The sequence below is a fragment of the Hyaena hyaena genome, unplaced genomic scaffold (genome assembly GCF_003009895.1).
Source record: "Hyaena hyaena isolate Hyena2069 unplaced genomic scaffold, ASM300989v1 scaffold_2150, whole genome shotgun sequence".
Classification (NCBI taxonomy): domain Eukaryota; kingdom Metazoa; phylum Chordata; class Mammalia; order Carnivora; family Hyaenidae; genus Hyaena; species Hyaena hyaena.
Window position 1 is genome coordinate 3,959 of NW_024082774.1, and position 23,186 is coordinate 27,144.

Genomic DNA, 23,186 nt, shown 5'->3' on the forward strand with positions numbered 1-23,186 from the left:
ACATCCATCAGTCCTCAGTTTTTGTCAGCATTCAAGAGTCTCTCATGGTTTGCCTCTCTCCCTTTCCCCCACCATTTCCGCCCTTCTTCTCCCCCTTGTTCCTCCGTCAAGTTCCTCCTAATCCTCCTATACGTGCAAACATATGATATTTGTCCTTCTCTGCCTGTGAAGTCACACTTCTAAACATTTCTAGGCACACCTGGAACACCATATTGACTACTCTTATGGGGTGCTTTTTATGTTTCACCCCAAATATGGACTCTGGGATGCTGCCCTGATTAGACGAAAGGGCACAACTTTGGAGGGGTCACTCTAAAAATTAGGGTCAAGATAGTTTTTACTATGTCACTTCTATACGCTAATTTGTCCCATAGCAAACTTGCATTGCTTTTGAATTTTATTTTAAGATGTATTTTATAAAAATGTTTTATTCTTTACTTCTGAGAGAGAGAAAGACAAAATGAGCAGGGGAGGGTCAGAGAGAGCGGGAGACACAGAATCTGAAACAGGCTCCAGGCTCTGAGCTAGCTGTCAGCACAGAGCCTGACTCAGGGCTCGAATCCACGAACTGTGAGATCATGACCTGAGCCGAAGTCAGATGCTAACTGACTGAGCCACTCAGGCGCCCCAAGATGTATTTCTAAAAAGCATTTATATCTTACTGAATATTAAAAGCCCTTACTGAATATTATTGAGCACTTGGACACTACGTGTCCAATCTGAGGGTTAGAAAGGCCTGAAACAGGCTGTCTTGATCACGTTTCTCCCCTCTTCTCTAACAACCTTTGCTTCTTTTACAAAATAAAATCATGTTTTCTCTTCTGATTCCCACTTACTCCATCTGCCTATGTAGAGACCAGGTCCATTCCTGGAGAATCCAAGTAGGTACTTGGGCAGAGTGTGTCTTCTCCCCTGCGTACGAAAGACACCAAGTACTACAGAGAGTGGCCCACATACTCAGCCGTCTTATTCACACGGTGCTGTTTCTTCCTTGGAATCTTCATGTCACTTTTGTCCAGACGCTGAGGCAGGAGTGAGGTGGTCCCCAGCAGACGTGCACACACATCGCACACGACCACAGTTTCCTTCAGCAGCGTGGTTTGGCACTCTTATTGCCTGAAAACATGATCTTCTAGCTTTCACCGAAGGTTGCTCGAAAATCAACCTCGCAGGTTCTTCACCTGGAGACTGAGAAGATACACTTACAAGCAGGACTCTGTTAGGCCCCTCTTTGCGGACACAGATTTCTCTCCCAGTAACAGAACAAGGTTGGATTTTGTCGGGCATAAAAGGGAGATTTTGCACAACTTTCTGTTTCCTCCCCAGGATCAACATCCATGATTCTCCCCCCTGCTCTGTGCCCCAATCCCTAGAGAGGACGCTAATGGCATCTTTGCTCTGATTTCCATTGAATGTTGGTCAATGGAGGTTGAAGTTCAAAGAAGCATCACCATGTCCCCTGACAAAAAGAGTTTCTTGGGCGCTAGATTTCTAAACCCTTGGATTTAAGGTTGTTGGAGAGAAGACACAAAGTCCTCCAATGGGTTCATTGGTGTAAAAGGGAATGGCCACTTCCACTTGCACCTCTTTTTTCCTCAGCGTCAACCTCTGTCTCGAGGCGCGGGGGAGATGGCACTATGTGAGCCCCTGCGAGGATGCAGACCACTTTCAGGGAGGGAGCCCTGAGCTCACTCTGCTCCCACTTCCCAGCCTCTTGCAGATGCTCCCACTGACTGCTTCCAGGCAGCAACCAGAGAATACGGAGGACCATCCATGCAGCCCATGGGGGTTCACCTCATAATGCCCGGGGCAAGGTAAGGAAAGGTAGACAGTCCATCTGAAGGAGCCTAAGAATGAAATCAAGCAGACAGTCAAATGAGTAGGTTATATTTGCCTTCAAATAAATGAAACAAGTTGAAGACTCAGGAGATTTTATGCAGTTCCTTTCATTCCGCTTTCCATAAAGCCGCCAAGGTCCCACCTCGAGCAGAACAGGATGTGCTATGCTAGTTGATAAACTTAGCAGAGAGGGGCACGTAGATTATTTGTCATGCATTTGTTCTTCAGTTAAATCAGGGATTCCCAGGTATTTGTCGAGTTTTTAAGTAAGTTGTCATCACCTAAGTTGAATAAAATAAATAACTAAAGGAGATATCTGTGTAGAGAAATTAGGATAGCGCTTTTGCAAACAATTTTATGATGAATCCAGGTTTGTGTTCCTGATGTCCTTTAATAGAATCAACAAGTGTCCAACAGTGAAACAGTCTCAAATCTTGTTAAGAGAGACTAGAGAATTGTCTGCCTATTTCACAATGTCAACCATAAGCCAGCTTCTCATTTTTGTTATAATTGACCTATCATTTCTGTCCTTCCTCACTCTACTTTCTTGCCACTTAAGTTGACATATAAATGTCTCGATCACAAACTGATCATACCTGTCTACTGTAGTTCTGTTGTTTTTATATGCTTTTAACTTCTGAGGTGAAGTTACAGAGTGAATACCAAAAATCTGCAGTTATATTCTGAGAGTGGTAGAATTAGCAATTGTAGCCCACGGGTCAACAGATTTCTTTGATTGCTTTATTTGCTCAACCAAGAAAAAGAATTCAGTTCTTTATGAAAATTAATAAATATAATACAATTCTGTTAGCAGAATTGGAAATAATAGGTATTTTTTCCTGAGCACTCCTTATGTCCTAGGCACTACATGAAGCACTTTATATACCTCATTATCAGAGAAAAGACGAAAGGGAATGTGATGTCCCTAGCCCTGCCTCGGGTGACTGGGTTGACATAATTTCCTATTGACCTGCATTCCTGTTTGGAGACTGTGGATGTTGAAATGGGCTGATATTTTCAGAGAGAATTAAGATATACCGAGATTTTCAGTAATTGTGAAAAGCCCAATATAAAGGTGACAATTTCCTATCTATCTAGCTCCACCGGCTGTCGTAGATTTGCTGGAGGTTAGAACTGTCCAGAAGCTCATGTGATCATCATAAAAAAACCTGCAAATACACCTATTTAATATGTGGAGGAATTGATATGTGGAGAGAAACAGAAATATTTCCAAACCAATAGTCCATGCTGTTTCACTGCTTTCTTGAGCCACTTTGAATTTTCTTAGTGCTTGTTGACTTGAGAGGAATAACACCGGCATTTGTGAGCAAATACTCCTTGTCCCAGACCAGCCACCCAGCCCAGCAGAGCCTGGTCGGGACAGTATGAGGGTTACTCATGAAGCCATGGCCAAGGAGTCATGGTGGCCACACGTCTGGAAGACTTCCCTTTTCAGATAATCTGTCCCAGATTCTAATTTGCTGATGGAGCAGAAAAGGCTACAAAAAATCATCTATGTTCTCTGTTTCATGAAGTTGCTTTACTAGAAAATATCATGGGTCAACTACATGGAGAATACATAAAACCTCATAGACTCACTTAGGTAAATTATCAAAATGTGCCAGGGGATAAGGTTTTGGAAATTCGTAGCTGCCAGTCTTCTTCTAAGACATCCGTCATGTCACTGGAATCCTTTCCTTCCTCTGTTAAGGGAAAACCATCTGAAATAGCTCCCAGGAAAGTGGATGGTGTCTGTGCTCTGAACAAGCTCATTTTGTCAAATACTCATGAGTCAGTGAGCTTGAAAGTCAGGATCAAATAAAAAAGAAAAGGTTTTATTTTCTAAATTTTCAAAGTTACTGTTTATAGGTTGGCAGGTAAGCCTGGCAAAATGGGAACACAGGGTTTGCCTGGAGATTCTAGGTGCAGAAAAGTGGGGGTGTGCCGCCAAGACCAGGCTCTTGAGGGTTCTTCCAAGAAAAATGTAAATCCTGAATAACGGACAGGTGGTTAAAAAGAAAGATAATACATGCTCCCTTTATCTGTAAACAAAAAAGCTAGAGGTTCTTCCCAAACTAATAATACTAAAAATAATGATTGAGAATTGGATTCTGTGATTAGAAGCTGGCTGGTTGTGAGTTTTCAACAATAGGGATCCACACATATAATGTGGGAAATTATAAAATCCCCTCTCCCACCTCCTTAGAGTCCACTGTCAAATGTTGAGCTTAAACCCTTATTCAGAAAATTTTGGTCATTTCCGTAACTTTGAATTTGACCATATAATTTCCACGTTTGAACTTCAACTCTAGTCCCTGAGGTAATCACCATATCACTCTGTTTCTCATCCTGAGGATCAGGTGGTTCTATGAAGGTCAGAGATGTTATGAAAGCAGAAGGAATTCTTCCCACAGCAGTGTCAGGACCTTCTCAGGGGCAACTCAGGGTCTTGGGTCCCATACTCTGTCCATCGTGATTCCTGACTGTGTGAAGTCCCCCGTGGGAGGAGCCTCTGGGCCTGGGTCTCAACGGGGCCTCATCTGTCCCCTAACATGTTTACAGAAACAGAAGTGAGAAGACTCTTGAATGCAGTTCACAACATGAGCCCTTTCAGGAAAAAGTGAATGAAAAGAGGGATTAAACTTCTAACAGTATCTGTGCTAAATGCAGGTTATTTCATTTAATCCTCAAAAGAGCAGTGCAGAAATGGATTGCAATGTCCCCATGGGGACTGACCTCAGGAGACAGAGCCACCCTACGTTTTCAACATACACAGCCATGAAACACTGTAGTGATGAACACAAGGGAAAGAAACGCCTTTTTATTTGCCTTTGAAAAGGCAAGATATTATGTAGCTGTTAAAAACATGTTTCTTTAAAAACGAAATAATAAATAAGCTTTATAAATATACGGAGGGCCAGAGCAAGGCTCCCCACAAATTGGCCTGGGCAGGAATGTCTATGACTTGCATCTTAAGCTGCAAGGGGCCCAGGACATGTAGCTCCAGGAGAGGACTTGATCAAGATGGAGGGTCAGAGGTGGAGTCGTTATTTTCACACGACTGCAGTCATTATTTTACTGGGTTTACATTTAATAATGAGATGGTTTTGATAACAATTTAAAACATTACCCCATATATGACACTTAAAATGGTTTTCTATTTATATTTTCTTCTCTAATACTATTAATACTCTCTGACACCCTGGGAAAAACAAACAAACAAACAAACACAAAAAAGCTGCTATGAACCATAATGACAATAGTAGTTGCCATGGAGCAGGAAATCTGCAAACCAGGCTGAGACAGGGCAATCTCCAGTTCTGCAAAGATTGTTTTAATGAAACACAACCTTGAGTCTCTGACTTCAAATTGTCCATAGCTGTTTTTACACCACATGCCTGACTTAAACAGTTTTAACAGAGACTCACACACACTATGGTGTTTACCATTTGGTTCTCTGCAGAACTCATTTTTCAGTCGCTGCCCTAGAATGCTATACAGTAGAGTGACATTTATTATCACTTTATGTCTCTCTATTTCTCAGTATTACCTCAATCATACTTTGTTACATCACCCCTCTTCCCACATTAATAGACTTACTGTGGATGAATTGTTTAACATATCTTTGATCATTTTCCTCATTTGAATATGGAACATATAACTATATTTTCCTAAAGGAACTGTTGAGAGTAACTTATATAATACATATAATTTCTTACAAGTGCTTGGAGCATGCCTCATGTTCAATATATTGAGGCATTACATTGCTGACATGGGTGATTATGGCATGTTTGAAAGTACTATAACAAAATACGAAATAAAAGGCAAAACTTCTTTTCGATTTTAAATACTAGAAAGAAGTGAATATAGAAAACTATCCCTTTCAGACATTTCTACCACAACACCTGCCACTGACATTCCTGAAACACGACCCTGCCTATTCATTTCCTGCCTATGACTGCTTTGAACTGCTATGGTAGATATGATGAATCACAACAGAGACGTTACAGCCAAAACCGCAATAAAATATTTGTTATCCAATCCTGTACAGAAAAAAAATTAGCAGCTCGTTCCGTACAAGAAAGAGGAAGAGAATGAATCTGTAACTATAACTAAATTTCAAGATATAACAGAAAATACCGATGCATTATACTCCATGAACATGAAAACAAAGTTTCAATGGCAAAAAGTAGGACAAGCTGAATCAAAGGATAAATGACAGACTCTAAGGAAAGATCTGCAACCTGTAGAACACGTAATCATCAACACTCCCCGAAATGAAAATACATTTTAAAGGTGGAACTAAAACATTGAAAACATTTGCCGGAAAATGGCAAAAGACCTGAAAAGACAATCAAAAAACAAATATACAAACAGCTCTGACACATCTACAAAGTTACTCAACTCACTTATAATAAGATAAAGATCAATCAAAGCCACATTGAGATAACATTTCTCACTCGTGAGACTGGCAAGAATCAAAGCTTGATAATATTCTGTGTGGAGGAAGCTGTGGGAGATAACAGGCATCATACATTTCTGTGAGGATGCCAAATACAGCCATTCCGTGGGGGAATTTGGGAATATCTAACAAAAGTTCATGTGCATTTACTTTCAACCCAGCAAAAACACTATCAGAAATTCACGGTGAAGGCAGAATTTCAACTCTATGAAAATCCACACGCAAAAATATTCATTGGGTAACTGCAAAATTTTGCAAATTATATGAATATCCAGACATAGGAAACCTGATGAATAAATGACGGCACATGCACACAATGGTGGACTATACAGCTGTGAAATAGATGTGAGAAGAAGGCCAATTGTCATTTATGTCCTAGCAATTCACAATTTGCAATTTTCAAAATAGTACCGTTTACAATAGTAACCACAATATCAACTACCTATATACTACGTACAGAAAACTGTATTCAAGAATATGAAAGATTCATGTGATGACCACAGTAAAACTATAATGAGAGAAGTCAAAAAAGGACTAAATAAATGGGGAGGTATACCATGTTCATAGATTTGAAGACTTAATACAATCAAGATGTCAAATGTTCCCCAGACAGATAAGTAGATTGAATGTAATCACAATGAAAATCCCAGGAGGACTTTTCATATAAATCTCTAAACTGGTTGCAAAATAAATATAGGAAAACAAACGATACATCATTGCCAAATCAGTTTTAAAAAGAGATTTAACACTTACTATGAAAACTCAATGATCAAGACAGTGGGGCTTGGGTGAAAGCCAAGCTGCATGGATAAGAGGAACAGTTCCAGAAGTAGGACCACACATACATGGTTATCTAATTTCTAACAGGGTGCCAAGGAAATCCAAAGAAACGAGAGTATGCTTTTCAGCAAATGGTATTGGAACAATTGTTCATCTGCATAAAGCAACAACGACCACGACAAGAACCAACAAACTCAATCAGTACAAACCAGCATGTACACAAGCTAATTAAAAATGGATTCTAGGCATAAATGTATAACCTAAATATAAAAATTCTAGTTGAAAATATAGGAGAAAATCTTCGTATTCTTGGATTAGACAAAGATTTTTCATATAGGACACCAAAAGCAATATCATAAAAGAAACATTGGACAAACGGCACTTCTTCAAAATTAGAATTTCTGCTCTTTGCAATAATAAAAAAAGAAAAATAAAAATTTTAAAAAATATGGAAAGAAAAGCCATAGAGTAGGAGAAAATATCTATGAAAGACATAGCAAAGATTGGTGTCCAGAAAAGACTGGTGTGAAAGAAATATCACAATTCAATAATAAGAACATAAACCCTATTTAAACATAGGAAAGAGAAATGATAGGAATTTGGGCGGAAGTCATCTGAAATTTACTTCTCTTCTGTTTTTTAAAGAAATTTAATGTAAAGCAAATACCAAAAACATGGGAAAGAGGACCTGCATGTTCTCAGAGATGTAGAGAGCTAGTAGTAGCACAGCTCTGATTTCCTAACACTATCTAAGAAAATGAAATTTAATGCCTGTGAACCCACTGAGCCTGTTGGAGAAGTAAGGTTGCAGGGTAAGTGATTAGTCAAACATTAGAGACAGACAGGCACTTGCAGAAGGAAACAGGATGTGAGCGTTTGCTCACCTTGGACAGATGTCAAGCAGTTGATCACAAGATTCAAGTTGAATTTGTTAATAAAATCATAAGAGCTGAGTATAGACTAGCAGGAGAGTGTGAACCCTTGGGACCATAAGCACTTAAAGTGTCTCCTCCAGGAAGCCCACAGAATTCTCACAGGGAAGATCAAGGACAATCCAGAGAAAGCCGCACGCTCGGTGCTGCAGGAGGGGACAGCATTGCTGACGTCGACCCAGACCTGATCCACCCCGTCCCCACTGTAGACAAAGGGTGACTTCATCTGCAAGGGAGGTGCTGCTGGGATCCTGCTGCAGTTGAGGGAAGGCACAGGAGGTGACCCCCGGAACGTTTGCCCAGAAACTCTCCGCTATGTCCCAAAGTAACAAGATATCATCTGCAGAAGGATGGGCATCAAACCCACGGCCTGAAGTCCCTATTGCCACTGGGGTAGGGGGACACGAATTGAAATGTTCCATCTCCAGAAAGCAGGCAGGAATACTTGTGAAGACCATGATCTTAGGATCCAATTCACTGTATTTGCCTAAAACTGAGACTTAATGAAAATATCAGAGAATGTGTCCTTTCCTCACCTTTCACCCCCACGCTAGAAAACACTGAGGAAAAGTAACCATGGAATAGAGCCGAGAGAGCCTCGTGAGACAGACCTTCTCTGAGGAGCAGAACGAAGTGAAGACTCAGAGATAAGTGAAGAGAGAAATACCAAGTATGCTAGAGAATTTTTAAGTGTCTCAACTCTGACAGCACATTTCAGCCCTGATAACTTAGTAATGACCAACTCCAAATACAATCTAAATCCTGACTAGTTAATGCAGACTTCCATACTAAAGGCCAAGCAAGAAATGTGTGCTCATTTTCAAACACAAAATATATTTCCCTCAGTATCTACTCTACCACACAACATGGCCGGCTTCCAGCCAAACACTCAGAGGCATACGGCAAGTCAGGAAGAAACAGTCTGAGGACACAGAGCAGTCACCAGAACCAGATAGACATGACAGACACGTTGGCACCATCAGAGAATTTCAAGGACTATGATTAATATGTTAAAGACTCTAATCTAACAGAAAAGTTGGACAAATGCAAGATCAGAGAGGAAAATTCAGCACAAAATATGGAAAGCACCAACTGCAAATTATGGGAAAGAACCAAAGGAAATGGAAGAATACAAAAATCACAGTAATGAAATGAAGACAGCTCTGAACGTGTCGCCAGTGCATTTAAGAGATATAAGGAAAGAATTAGTTACGATAAATGTAAGACACCAGAAATTACTCAAACTACAATGGAAGGATGAGAGAGAGAGAGAGAGAGAGAGAGAGAAGCTATTGTGCCTTCTGGAATCTACTTTTGTTGCTCAAATGAGAAAAGACTTGGAGGTTAGTAAACAGAGAAGATTTGTGTACAGGTTTGACTCTGTGACACTGTAGGATCCCTGCAGTCACGATAGCAGGTGGCTTCAATCAGACTGGAGGACATTACTGATAATCAGGTAAAAGACTCCATTGTTTTTCTTACAGCAGATCCTACCTCCTCTTAATCACAGGCTCATAATCTGTTGGAACAGGAAGCGCCCTTCGCGAACACATGGCCCAATGCCCACACAACAAATGGGACGTGTGGCCAAGAGATGGCCAATGTCTTGTACAAAGCCAGTTCATAAAGGAGGTAGGACCACACCTGCATTTCCAAACATAACACATAGCTTGCGGGAATCTTCTTCTTTTACCCATCAGCCAATGGGGGTTGTTTTCAAATTTTAGTTTGAATAAGGAATCTGTTTTTGCATGGGAGATAGAATTCTACAAACCTCTTTTTATTCCAGGAAAAGTGTGTCATCCCAGAAATTCTTTTCCCATTCTGCATTGCCTGGTACAGATTCGTGTTGGCAGATGGTAAAAGTGGCTACAAGTGGTAAAACCTGGAGGCCACTGTGCACATGTCCCAAGTATATTTCTGTTGGCAGGTTTGCGTTTTCAGTTACTGAAGCCGTTCCTCTTTCAGAAATGCAATCCCAAACTCTGACTCAGCAGCCTGGTGTTTGTGGGAACGGAAGGGCGTTTCTTTGACGCCGTCTCTGAGCGGTTTCACACACCAGAACACCTGGAAATCAAAACCTCTTAAATCTCTGAACACCTTTCCCGGTCATTTTAGAAAAGTCATGGTTGACCGCTTGGTCCTGATCTCTTTTTTCTTTCTTTCTTTCCTTCTTTCTTTTCTTCCTAACTTTCTCTCTTCCTTCCTTCTTTCCTCTGTCTCGCTTTCATTTTTTCTTTCTCTTTTTCTTCCTTCCTTTTTCTCTTTCTTTTTTCTCTCTTTCTTTTTTCTTTCTTTTCTATTTGCTCTCATTATTTCCATTTTCCATCACCTCTGCCTCCTTGGAAAACAGACATTGGCTCCATTAATCTAAAGAAAGTATATAAAATGTCAGATGCCATGAAGCCTATATTCAAGGACATCCAGGGGAATCCAGAAGATCACCTGCCAGGATAAGTCTCTACCTGCTGGTCATGCTAAGAGGCTCAGGAGAAGGCTGACATTTTTGAGGAACCTCTAACCCATGTGATAACGTCTAACCAGAGTGGATCAAGAGAAACGCGGCTTATCGTAACTCCTCCTGGCAAGTAAGGCTGTCCTTCTTTGAGCCTGTGCATAAAAAAATTGATAGATGCTTTTTAGAAAACAATAATGTAGGATGACTGTAACAGATGCACAGCAATTTTGCAGCTACTGGTCCCTCTATATGGAAACAAAACTACCTTGTAAATGGTTTTGTTCCTTCCCTGCTTGCAATCAGATTGAATTCTAGTTTTACAAAATAAACACACAGAAGTATGGTTAGGCTTGAAATGAAACTATTTGTATGCCCATATCTGTAAACTATTTCTGTAAGTTCAAGGTGTTTTACTTGTATACAGTCTTTCCAGTGAGAAACACTTTAAGAAACACTTTAATTAAATGCGTTGATCAAGTGCTCCTTTCTCTAATGACTGCCAAACCTATATGATTGCTTTAGATCCCATCTTCAACAGCAGTGCAGAAACTAACTCTTACAGTAATTGACTAAAGAACATTAATCATCAACATATTCTTATTACTCTAGCTTCTTAGAAATAGGTTGCCACTAGTCCAAGTTTGTGCTGTTGCACCTCTTGGGATGTTGCCTAGAGGTGGGTCCAGTTTAATGCAATTTGTGAGCTCAATAAACCATTTGAGCTCCAGAATACATGAAAAGAGCCTGTCTGAATGGTTTTTTTTTGTTTGTTTTGTTTTTTTATTTATTTCTAGGAGAGAGAGAGAGAGAGACAGCATGAGCAGGGGAGGGTCAGAGAGAGAGGGAGACACAGACTCTGAAATAGGCTCCAGGCTCTGAGCTGGCAGTCAGCACAGAGCCCGACGCGGGGCTCGAACCCACGAACCGCGAGATCATGACCTAAGCGAAAGTCGGACGCTCAACCGACTAAGCCACCCAAGCGCCCCTGTCTGAATGGTTTTATATCCTGTTTTTTTTAAAAATTATTGTCTCAGAAAACATTACTGAAGAAAGACATTGTCTATGCCGGATGCTAGAGATAAAAGAGGCACAAGACATAGTCCCAACACTGCAAATGCTCTAGTCTAGTGGATTAATATTCTAGATGGTGGCTGTTGGGCCCCCTGGTTTTCAGCCTGTCGCTGCCAGAGACACAGAATGTCTTGGATTCATGTGTTCTTTCGCTTTCTTAATTTGTGTAATGCTTATTGCTTATAAAATCCATACGTTGTGTCTAGTGGAATGTTTGATAAACGACCCCAAACCATCGGAGTGAGGAGAATAATGACATTAGCTACTATTTATTAAGAGCCAGACATCATGCTGCCTAGTTTCAGTGCCTGATCTCAACCTTCAATACTCTGTACACGAGATCTTCTTACTTTAATTTCACTGTTGGGGAAACTTAGCCTTAGGGAAGTTCAGTTAATTGCCTAAATTCACACGGCTGGTTACTATGGCAAAATTTGGGAGCCAACAGAGACTTGTTTTGTGGAACATGGTCTACACCATTATATGGTAATAGAAACGTTAAGCTGTATTTCTCATCCTGAATATTTACCCTCTGTAGACTGACATTTTAAATCGACTCTTTAGCTGAAGGCTTGACTAACAGTAGTTCATAGTGTGTATGACTCCTCATGTGAAAAATAATGCTTCTACTTTTAATGGTACTAAAATTGTCTTTCTTCCCCCTAAGTGATAAAGTCAAGTTGAATATGCATTCACTAAATATTCACAGTGTGATTCTTAGGGTATTGCTATATAAAGACAAGCCCTAGTGACCACGTTGCATTCAGTCTTCTTTCCGTATTGGCATCAAATGCGCTGGAAACACTGAATCCGGCAGCAGAGCTGGAGCAGGTGAACTGCAGGCGGGACTCAGCGCCTGACTCTCGGCTGCCTTTCCGCTCCCGCCGGGGCCGCGGCAGGAAGACCAAACCCAATAGGATCCTCGGATGAGCAGCTCAGGATTTTAAATCTGTGCCCTGGAAACTGTTAGGGTAATTTCAAGTTCAAAGGACCAGTCTTTCAGCGACAGATAGGTTAAGTGGTCATCAAACAACTCATCTGGTCTACTGTCTGTGGGAATGGGATTCTGGAAAGCACTTCTTTATAAACAAACCAGATATCCAGCCTTTAATACATAGACATAAAGAAGAACACAATAATGTTTTGAACATTTACTTATTAAATAGTAAAAAATACTATTTCTATTTTTGCTCCTTTTTGAAAATTATGGAAGAAGTATCTGTAAATTACCCTCTAGGAAAAGAACTGATAACGATACATGAAAACATTTAAAGAAAAGAGCGTTAGAAGATTCAGGAAAATGTTGAGAAAAGGTGAAATCACACTTTTCCATGTGTATGAGCAAGATGGAAAGACAGAACCGAGCTGCCCCGGCAGAGAGGGATCAATTCATCCATTCTTGACTGTGTTCATCTCTAATGTGATTTTGCTTGAGATTCATCTTCACTTAATGGTAGCCGAGCCCATTTTTATATATTTATATAAATATTGAAAAACTGTGGGCACAATTTTCAAAGGCTGCACAAAGGGAGATTTCTGTAAAAGCTTTGCAGACAGTGGGAGTGGTATAGCGGGTATTACTGGTACCACAAAGTGTTCGGTCCTGGCACGCTGCTCAGGGTCACAGGTAAATATTCTCTCATTCTTCCGTATAACGTGGGGAGGCAGCTGATGCAGGGGCGGCAGGCGAGGTGCTGGCTCAGAATTCTAGGATTCGGTCCCAGATTGGTCACAAATGGCAGTGGGATCTTTGGAGAGGTAGATGGCTGTGTCCCGGTCCTTGAGGGTAGTCCCAAGTATTACTTAGTAAACCCACATTAATCTTCTTATTGTCTTTTACCAATACTACTTCCAAAACTAGTTTAACTGAGTTTAATTTAGGTTGACAGCTGTCTGAGGAGTATTGTGGGATTTAAGTTAGTTGGATTAGAAGAGCCTCTTTTCATATGAGAGTTTCCCAGGACTAAAACATAAGGCAACTCCCTGTTTTGTGAGGGATGATGTTGGGAATGAAAACTTCACCTTATGCTCTGGCATTTCAGTGTGTTTGAATTCCACATACATTATGGCTACATCTCTCAGAACAGTGTTTGCAAACATCTCTCATGTTTCAGGTCATCTCTGATGTAGACCTTCCTCAGCTATCAAGGTCTGGGGCAGAAAAAGAAACCAGCTCTAATGCAGAAACTATTTCTCCTTTATTTCTTTTATCTGCTTCCAAAATCTGCCTGAGAAGGCCTAAATAAAATATACAAGTACCGTTACGCCATGAGATAAAAATAGAGGATCAGAAGCACTAAGGAAAGCTGAAGGAGAAAAGAGGCCTGTGATGATCTAGAAAGAAGCAGAAGATAGAATTTTATGTTCAAAAGTAGGAGAAAAATGTGGTGGAGTATATACTTTCTGTTAACTGATAAAATGAAGCACACCAATGTTTCAAAGATGTTATGCCTTTTCTATCATAAAATTAGAAAAAAAAACATTCAAAGCATGAGTCCTTTTGGGGGCATATGAAGTAAAATAGTGGGAATTACCTTCCACATCCATTTTATAAAATGGATAAGGTGGTTTTTACACAAGTGCATTTCATGCTACAACTGCATTATTACTCTGGGCACCGTGACATGTAGTGTCATTCACAAATGGTGATAACCGGCAGACAGGGTCAGGGATCCTACAGTCTAGGGATGTAACGTGACAATAGGAGACTTGCAGGACCAGGCACCCGGGCATTGATCTTGTCATTTAGCTTGGAAGCCCACTGTAGGAGACTCAGGTAAACTGTGGGCATGATCTGGAGAAAGGCGGTCTGAGGTAGAAATTTCTGGTGGCAGCTTAGAATGCATGTAAACTATGCTGTCGGTGGGAAAAGGGGCATTTGCTTTGCACAACACAGGTCAAGCACTTCCCTGCACTGACCCCATATTACGAGGCTTTAGCCAATGTTGCCTTTGACATTCCTAACACTGGAAATGCCATGGCCAAGACAAGACTTGTGATTGCCTATTAGCTGGTGTGTCAAAGGCGCATTTCCGGTGGTGACCGCTGAGTGCATTTGAGACATAGTAGAGCCAAGTGGGGTGCAAAGGAAGGAATGAGTCTCCTTGTTTGATTTACAGAGGTCCAGTCATTACCTCAAGTCTTGTATTCCTGTTAGTAGGGAAGGCTTGGTCCCATGAGATTAAATGTCATATTGGAGCACACAGTCGTCACACAGAAATTGCTAATAATCATGGTAATGATTATAATTATAGTCTTTCATTTCCATAGCACGTTTCATTGTGGAAATCTTAGGAGAGATGTTAATGTCAATCCTTACAGTACAGGTCAGCTTGATAACATTGTGCAAATACTGCAATAGGATCTGACTTTGTGTCCGTGTAGACTTGCATAAAGTGCTCATGTACATCGTGTGTAACTGTCATGACAGGGTTTGGCCCAAGAATGAAGTTGCTCACGACAGGCAAGCTTTGTGAGCTGACACTTTTCCTTTGCTGACAGTGAACGGGTGTAGTAGGAGAGCCCGGGATATGGACCCAGAATGACCTGTAGCTCTTTCTCTACCACTTGCTGCTTATAAGAACTTTGGTGATTTTTCTCTGCCCTCATTTTCCAATTGATCAGGTGGGATAACAAGATGCATTCATCAGGAGTCATATGAGAATTAAATGGGACACTGTGAATCCAGTACCTGGCACGTTGTCTAACATATAGTAGGCACTGGATAAAAGTGGTCTGCTTGCTTGCTTGCTTTCTTTCTCTCTCTCTCTCTCTCTCTCTCTCTCTTTCTTTCTTTAATGTTTATTTAGTGTTGAGAGAGAGAGAGAGAGCAAGCAGGAAAGGGGCAGAGAAACAGGGAGACACAGATTCTGAAGCAGCTCCAGGCTGTGAGCCATCAGCACAGAGCCCGACGTGGGGCTCCAACTCTCGAACCAGGAGATCTTGACCTGAACCCAAGCTGGACCCTTAAGTGACTGAGCCACCCAGGCACCCCATGAAGTTGCCCCATTTCACACCTAAAGGGAGAATTGTATCCAGTATGGAGGGTGGCCTGTAGCCAACTATACTGACAGAGCAGAAATTCTCCAGAGGATTCCACTGTACTTCTAACTGCTCCAGTGGAAAGTCACCTCACTGTCCACTGATATACAGATAACATGAATTTAGAGGTATTTCTTTCTATTTAAAGGACTTTTCCTTCACTTGGCAACAAAATGAAATTAAAATGTCGTTTGTTTGTTTTTTTTGGTAGTTCCTCTGTGTACTTATAAAACTTAACCCTCTATTTTAATTTATATTATCTCTAACTTCAACAAGTTTGGGCTTCATGCTTGCATATAGCAGAAAAAGAAAAGTTGAAAATATAGTTAGAATATACTTAGAAATATAGTTATGGATACGGTTAGTCCTTTTAAATATACCTAGAAAGCACATAAATTAGAAAATCATAATTAGATATGAAATGGTTTTATTTACTTATTTAATTAAGGCAAAATTAGAAGAATAAACTGAGAAATTTGGAATGCAGTATTGAAATACCATACACAATGGTAAATTTATAGAGAGTTCTTACTGCTTCATCGTAATAAAATAGAAACAACTCATGCAATGTACCTCAAAAAATATCTGGTTATGAATATATACAAATGTATTAGACACACATAATTGTTTTGTGAACTAGTTTTTAATTTATGCATCAATAAAATGATTATGGCCATGAAAAACGCCGTTAGTAAGTTCAAAACAGAAATTTGGAAGAAAAAACATGTAATATAATGACCCAAAATATAGGCACTAATCATATATAATCAAGTACACTATTTTTTTAATAGTTTATTGTCAAGTCGGTTTCCATATAAGACCCAGTGTTCATCCCCACAAGTGCCTTCCTCCATGCCCATCACCCCCCTTCCCCTCCCGCCACACCCATCAGTCCTCAGTTTGTTCTCAGCATTCAAGAGTCTCTCACGGTTTGCCTCCCTTCCTCTCCCCAACTATTTTTCCCCTTCTTCTCCCCCACAGTCCTCCATTAAGTTCCTCCTAATCCTCCTATACGTGCAAACATATGGCATCTGTCCTTCTCTGCCTGACTTAGTTCACTCAGCACAACACCCTCAATTTCCATCCATGTAGCTACACGTGGCCAGATTTCATTCTTTCTCATTGCCATGTAGTATTCCATCGTATAGATAAACCACATCTTCTTGATCCATTCATCTGTTGATGGACACCTAGGCTCTTTCCATGTTTTGGCTATTGTGGAGAGTGCTGCTGTGAACATTGGGGTGCATGTACTCCTATGCATCAGCATTTCTGTATCCCTTGGGTAAATTCCTAGCAGTGCTATTGCTGGGTCATAAGGGAGTTCTATTGTTAGTTTCCTGAGGAACCTCCACACTGTTTTCCAGAGGGGCTGAACCAGTTTACATTCCCACCAACAGTGTAGGAGGGTGCCCATTTCTCCACATCCTCGCCAGCAACTAGAGTTCTCTGATTTGCTCATTTTAGCCACCCTGGACTGGCGTGAGGTGGTATTTCAGTGTGGTTTTGATTTGTATTTCCCTGATGAGGAGGGATGCTGAGTATCATTTCATGTGTCTGTTGGCCATCTGGATGTCCTCTTTGGAGAAGTGTCTGTTCATATCTTCTGCCCATTTCTTCACTGGATTGTTTGTTTTTCGGGTGTGGAGTTTTCAAGTACACTATTAAATGCTCAGTTAACTTTCACATTGAGAAGTTATAGGAGTTGACGTTTTCTTCTACCTTGAAAAGAATGAAATTTTCAGAGTCTAGTTAAGGAAAAAGGGACAGGAGGTAAGCATCCTGTCTTCCCGTCCAATAATTTTCCAAGTAGATCATTTGATTTTCAAGTTCTTTGCTATGATGAATCAGAAGTAATCCTATAGGGGCACCTGGATGGCTCCATCGGTTAAGTGTCCGACTTCGCCTCAGGTCGTGATCTCACCATTTGTGGGTTCGAGCCCCGCGTCGGGCTCTGTGCTGACAGCCAGCTCAGAGCCTGGAGCCTGATTCTTCTGTAGCTCCCTCTCTCAATCTCTCTGACCCTCCCCTGCTCATGCTGTTTCTCTCTCTCTATTTTTCTCTCTCTCAGAAATAAATAAAACATTTTAAAAAATAAAAAAAGAACTAATCCTATAAGAAAACAACTTCCTAACATGAAAACTTAATGTATTGGCTAGAAGTAAATGTCATGTAAATATCATGTACTTTGAAAAATTGATCTTGTTTTAGATAACAAGCTTTAAAATTTTTTTTAATTTATTTTATTTATTTATTTTTTATAGTTTATTGTCAAGTTGGTTCCATATAACACCGAGTGCTCATCCCCACAAGTGCCCTCCTCCATGCCCATCACCCCACTCCCCTCCCCTCCACACCCGTCAGCCCTCAGTTTGTTCTCAGTATTCAAGAGTCTCTCATGGTTTGCCTCCCGCCCTCTCTCCAACTATTTTTCCATTCTCCTCCCACATAACATGCTTTTAAAATTTAAAACAAAGTATATGGTTAGAGAACTATATACTGCCTTATTGTTACAGCCAGTAAAATACTATTTGCAGTAAGACAAGATGTACAAGTTTAAAACAGCTACATTATGACCTGACTCTCTGTATGGCAGGAATAAAAACTCATCGTTTCCTTATTGATTTAGTATGAAAATCAGGAGCTCTGTGTCATAGGCAGAAATTCTCAAGAATATTTTTTCCTTTTCCTCTCAAAGGAGAAATCCAATTCTTCTTTCTTCAGACATTGTTCACAAAACTATCATTCTAACTCGAAACTAGCCCTAAAAGAAAATGTGTTAATATTTATGTTTCAGTTGGAAATCAAATTGGAAGGGCTGCACTCTATATAATTTCAATCATTAATTAACAGTCAATAGATAACCAAGGAACATTCCAGCCCTCAAATGACATGCCCTTGACAACTCTGATGTTTCTTTACTTAGTTTCACATTCTGTGTACAAGATACTTTGGAATTACAATCCTTAACGTCACAGCAGTTACATATAATGTTATTCAGCAGGTGAAATCAAAGAAAATTGTGTGAGAGACAACAAGTTAAGCAGGTTGGTAGGGCAGATTTGAATTTGGGGGGAGATGCTAAGATCCAAAATATGGTGTCTTCAGTCATGCATCGACTACAATGAAAGTTCAGTTAAAATGTGCCTATAGTAAACATTTCATAAAGCAAACAAAATTCTGACCACTGCAATACTTGATAATGTTAATACAAGATCGTTTCTGAAAATAATCAATACATTTTTATTTATTTTTATTTAAAAATGTTTAAATGTTTATTACTTTTGAGGGAGAGACAGAGAGCAAGCAGGGGAGGGAGAGAGAGGGAGATACGGAATAGGAAGCAGGCTCCAGGCTCTGAGCTGCCAGCACAGAGGCCAACGCAGGGCATGAACTCACAAACCATGAGATCATGACCTGAGCTGAAGTCGGGTGTAACTGTCTGAGCCATTCAGGAGTCCCATCAATAAAGTTTTAAATAGAAGTTTTGTAAATTTTGTCACATGCTTCTAAATATAAAGCTTTGTGAATAATTTGGAGGTCCAGTTTAAAACGTCGCTCTACTCAGAATCTTGGTGCGGTTCAGATGTGAGAGCAAGATGGTCTGTAAAATCAGAAATCAAGCAGACGAACTCCAGTGTCAGAAGTTGGCATGGGAGCCTTATTTGAAGCTACAAGGTCAACATGAGTGTTTGTCAAGTACTGGTGGAAACAAATTTTCTTTCAATAAGTGACTGGGTATTGTTTCTTTTTTTTTTAATTTTTTTAATTTTTAATTTTTAATTTTTTTTACAAATAGTTTATTGTCAAATTAGTTTCCACATAACACTCAGTGCTCACCCCCACGAGTGCCCTCCTCCATGCCCATCCCCCCTCCCCCCCACACCCATCAGTCCTCAGTTTTTGTCAGCATTCAAGAGTCTCTCATGGTTTGCCTCCCTCCCTCTCCCCCACCATTTTCCCCCTTGTTCTCCCCCACGGTCCTCAGTTAAGTTCCTCCTAATTCTCCTATACGTGCAAACATGTGGTATCTGTCCTTCTCTGCCTGACTTATTTCCTCAGCGATACGGTCAGACTGGGTATTGTTTCAACAAACTCCATGTTACTCCAGCTTCTGCCACTTACTAGCTGTGACCTTGGGCAATTTACATAACCTCTTGAACCCATAGATAGTAAGACAATAAGCAACTCCTAGCCTACTATGGATGAGTGGTCACCATAGCACTAATTCTATGGCAACATTTCCTTCCTTTTAACTATGTGCTAGGCGGTTCCAAACCACACAATGTTTCTGTTTCTCTAAGAATGTTTTCATTGCTCTTGCATTTCTCCCACAGATAAAAATCCGGATGAAGACATTTCCCCCAAGCCTACCATTTTTTTCCCTTCAACTACTGAAGTAAAACTCCATGACGCTGGAACGTATCTTTGTCTTCTTGAGGATTTCTTCCCCGATGTAATCACGATAGATTGGAAAGAAAAGAATGGCAAAACAGTTCTGCAATCCCAGCAAGGAAACACCGTGAAAACTAAGGACACATACATGAAATACACTTGGCTGACCGTACCTAAAAAGTCAATGGATAAAGAACAAAAATGTATCGTCAAACACGAGAGGAATAGAGGAGGGGTTGCTCAAGAGATACTTTTTCCATCAATAAACAAAGGTATGTGCATATACACATGATTATAACCCTTCAGAACCCTTTGTTTCAAAGGAAATAGCTCACTGTGGCTATCAGAAATTAATGGGAGACAAGCAAATAGAAATCATTCTTTAATGTAGTTACTTTAAATGGTTGCATAAATGTCCTGTTATTTCCCCATAGAATTAAAGTAGTTTGGGCTTTAGAACATGCACAGGAAGAGCCAAAGAACAAGTCACTTAGCCTTTATTACCTCAATTTCATCGTCCAAAATATGAAGGTCACAATGAGGTTTTTAGCGTATTGTTTCATCAATAGGAAGAAAGCACCTAGCAGCTTCAGGCACAACAAATGCTCAAAAAGAGAGTCGCTTTCGATGATCTTACTTGATAAGAAAATAAGAACTATTGTACATCTTGTGGGAATGTCCTACTCAACAGTCAATATTCCTTCACTCTAATCTGGTCTACTCAGAGTCACCCTTAAACAGGAGTTATAGGTGACAAAACCTCTCCATTTGATGGAACTGGATTGAAGTCAATAAAAATGGTGTTTGGGCAGCTGAGTTTGTAGTATGGTCTTGTGTGTTTCAGACTTGAATTTTATATAAGACTGTAAGGTGAAATTTGGTAAGTAGAGACGAGTGAAGTTAAGTGTACAAACATCCTTTTTGTCCACGGTGGGTGTATTTCTACCGCTGGTCAATGCCGCCCAGCAAACACGTATTGCAGTACGACTGTGCGCCTGGCCCAGGGGGGAGACAGGGGGACCCCTGTCCCCAGGAGCATCACTACAGTAGAGTGAATACACTTTTCCTGATCACTCAGGGTCCCTGGAGACTCAGGCCTGGTGTCCTGGAGGAGCCCCACTGGTGCAGACGCGGGTCATGTTTAGAAGTGCGGGCAGAGCTGAATGTGCTCCGGCCCAGCTGCAAGTCAGTAACTCAGTAGACGCACAAGTCACGTCCTGAGCATTCACGTCAAAGACCAAGGCCAGAAGGCCCATTAGAAGAAACCAGTTTGTACTTTCTCTGTGGTTAACAAGCACGTTTTAGGCAGTAGGAAACGAACACATAGCGGGTCATGTAAAGGGCTTTGCTATCTATTTCTGAAATAAGTCTTTGTCCTTTGTCCTCTGGGAGTGTTTAAAAAACAAAAACCAACAAACCCAAAATGGCAACACTTAGCTTAAAGCCTCAAGTCATTCAGTGTAGACTTAATACCTAACCCAAGTGCAGTTTCAATGCCCAGGAAGAGTAACCTTTAACCTATCAACGAGGAAAACTCCTAGTCAGCACGAAGTACATTCCTAATTGACCCCTTCCTTTCCCATGAAGGTGACCTTGCCTAAATCAGTGGATCCATTGCTAATAATTTCCTTTTCCCACCTCCTCTTTACTGTAAAAATTATTCCTTTCCTGTCCTCCTTTGGGGCTCCGGCCTACGTGCTAGATGGAATGCTCTCTGACTCACAGAGTGATTGATTGCTACAGCCATTGGATCTTTAACATTTACTTGCTTGAATTTTTGCTCTTTTAACAGTTTTGGCAGAGGCGAAACAATCGGAAGTGGACCCCCAGGGGCGTTCAGACACAAGGCGAAACACTGGGGTGGTAACTGTGAGCCCTGTGGGTTCTCTGTCCTCCTCACCGGTGACCTGGGCTGCGGGTGAGTTCCTCTTGGTCTAAACCCCTCCCCTTGCCTTCAGGCTGCTGATCTATTGGGCCTTCCTTTCCAGGACAGGTCAGCTCTGGCTGCCGAGGCTCATGCCCAGAAGCCGGTTCAGCTGGCATTTTTTTCTTGAACCCCGCTGAGCTGGCATATTTGACCAGAGCCCAGCTGAACTGGCAGAAATTTGTGCCTGGTGCCAAGCCCCGAATCTGTAGATCACACTTGTCCTGGTGGAAAACTCAGCAAGTTTAGGGGAATTGTTGGTGGCCCACACAGACTAGTGTTGTGTCCTGAACGCAGTCACGCGTCTTACCGCCCATACGCTAATGTGCACATAACTGTTTCTCTTCATTCATTTAGGGAAAGGCTACTGCTAACAGGGATCTCAGAGGTAAAGAAAGCGACAAAAATTGGTGGGCACAAGTCACACATTTGAAGGCTGTTAGAGTGCTCACTACCTCAAGAACAACCCTTTGATGGTATAGGGAATGGGTTGGATCAGCACTAGGTGACCCATCAATCTCCAGAAATCCTCTGTGGAAGGATAATACTGTAAACACACACAGTCCCCAGCTTGGGTCTATCCCTTTTAGGTCTTAGTTTGGCTCCAAGTCTTAGCTGATTGGGTCCTTAAATTCTAAAGGATCAAGCCAACCACCTTCCAATACACCTGCTTATTCTTCATCTAAGAACTAGGGTCCCAGATGTTAAAGATATGATTTCCAATTAGATAAGGCCATATAGGAAGTGCACTGCAGTGCAAGGGTTTTACAATTAAAGACAGTAGGACACCTCAGTTTAATTAGCAAGCAGAAGCTTCCAAAAGGCTGTAAAATTTCAAGGCCATTTCACTGAAAGATTCACTGCAAAAGGCTAGTGAAGAATTGTTGATGGAAAGGGCACTTACAGCAGAAGTCTCTAAGGTGGACACAACTCCTGCTCTGCAGTTTTTCATTTGAGGACTCACTCTAGTCCAAAATGGTTTTCCACTCACAGAAGACTACACGGTCATAAACACAAGTCTGCCAACTTAAAGCTGTTGTATCCCATCCCTACCTTCAGGAAAGGCCCCAAATGAACGTATCCCAGAGTTGATGAAATTGGGTGACTTCTGATGCGTTATTCCCTTCAACGGCCAAGTAGAACTTCTGGTAAATAGGAGCGCTGCAGAATGGATCCTACAAAACCAGACAGAAGCCAGCAAAGGGTGGGAGCTCTAAGCAGAACCCTCTCCTTCCGAATCTCTGTCCGCAGCGTCTGGTGCAGCGAGGATAACAATTTCCAGTC

The 23,186-nt window shown here is 41.0% G+C and overlaps 1 gene segment (V, D, J or C); it reads left to right on the forward strand.

Annotated features, from left to right (window-relative positions):
• The window catches only part of LOC120227278, a 35,208-nt gene that overhangs the window by 3,046 nt on the left and 8,976 nt on the right, over positions 1–23,186 (forward strand). Inside the window, 4 exon segments of the C gene segment in view lie at positions 2,210–2,213; positions 13,114–13,169; positions 19,921–20,250; positions 21,771–21,896. Coding sequence covers positions 2,210–2,213; positions 13,114–13,169; positions 19,921–20,250; positions 21,771–21,896 — 516 coding nt within the window.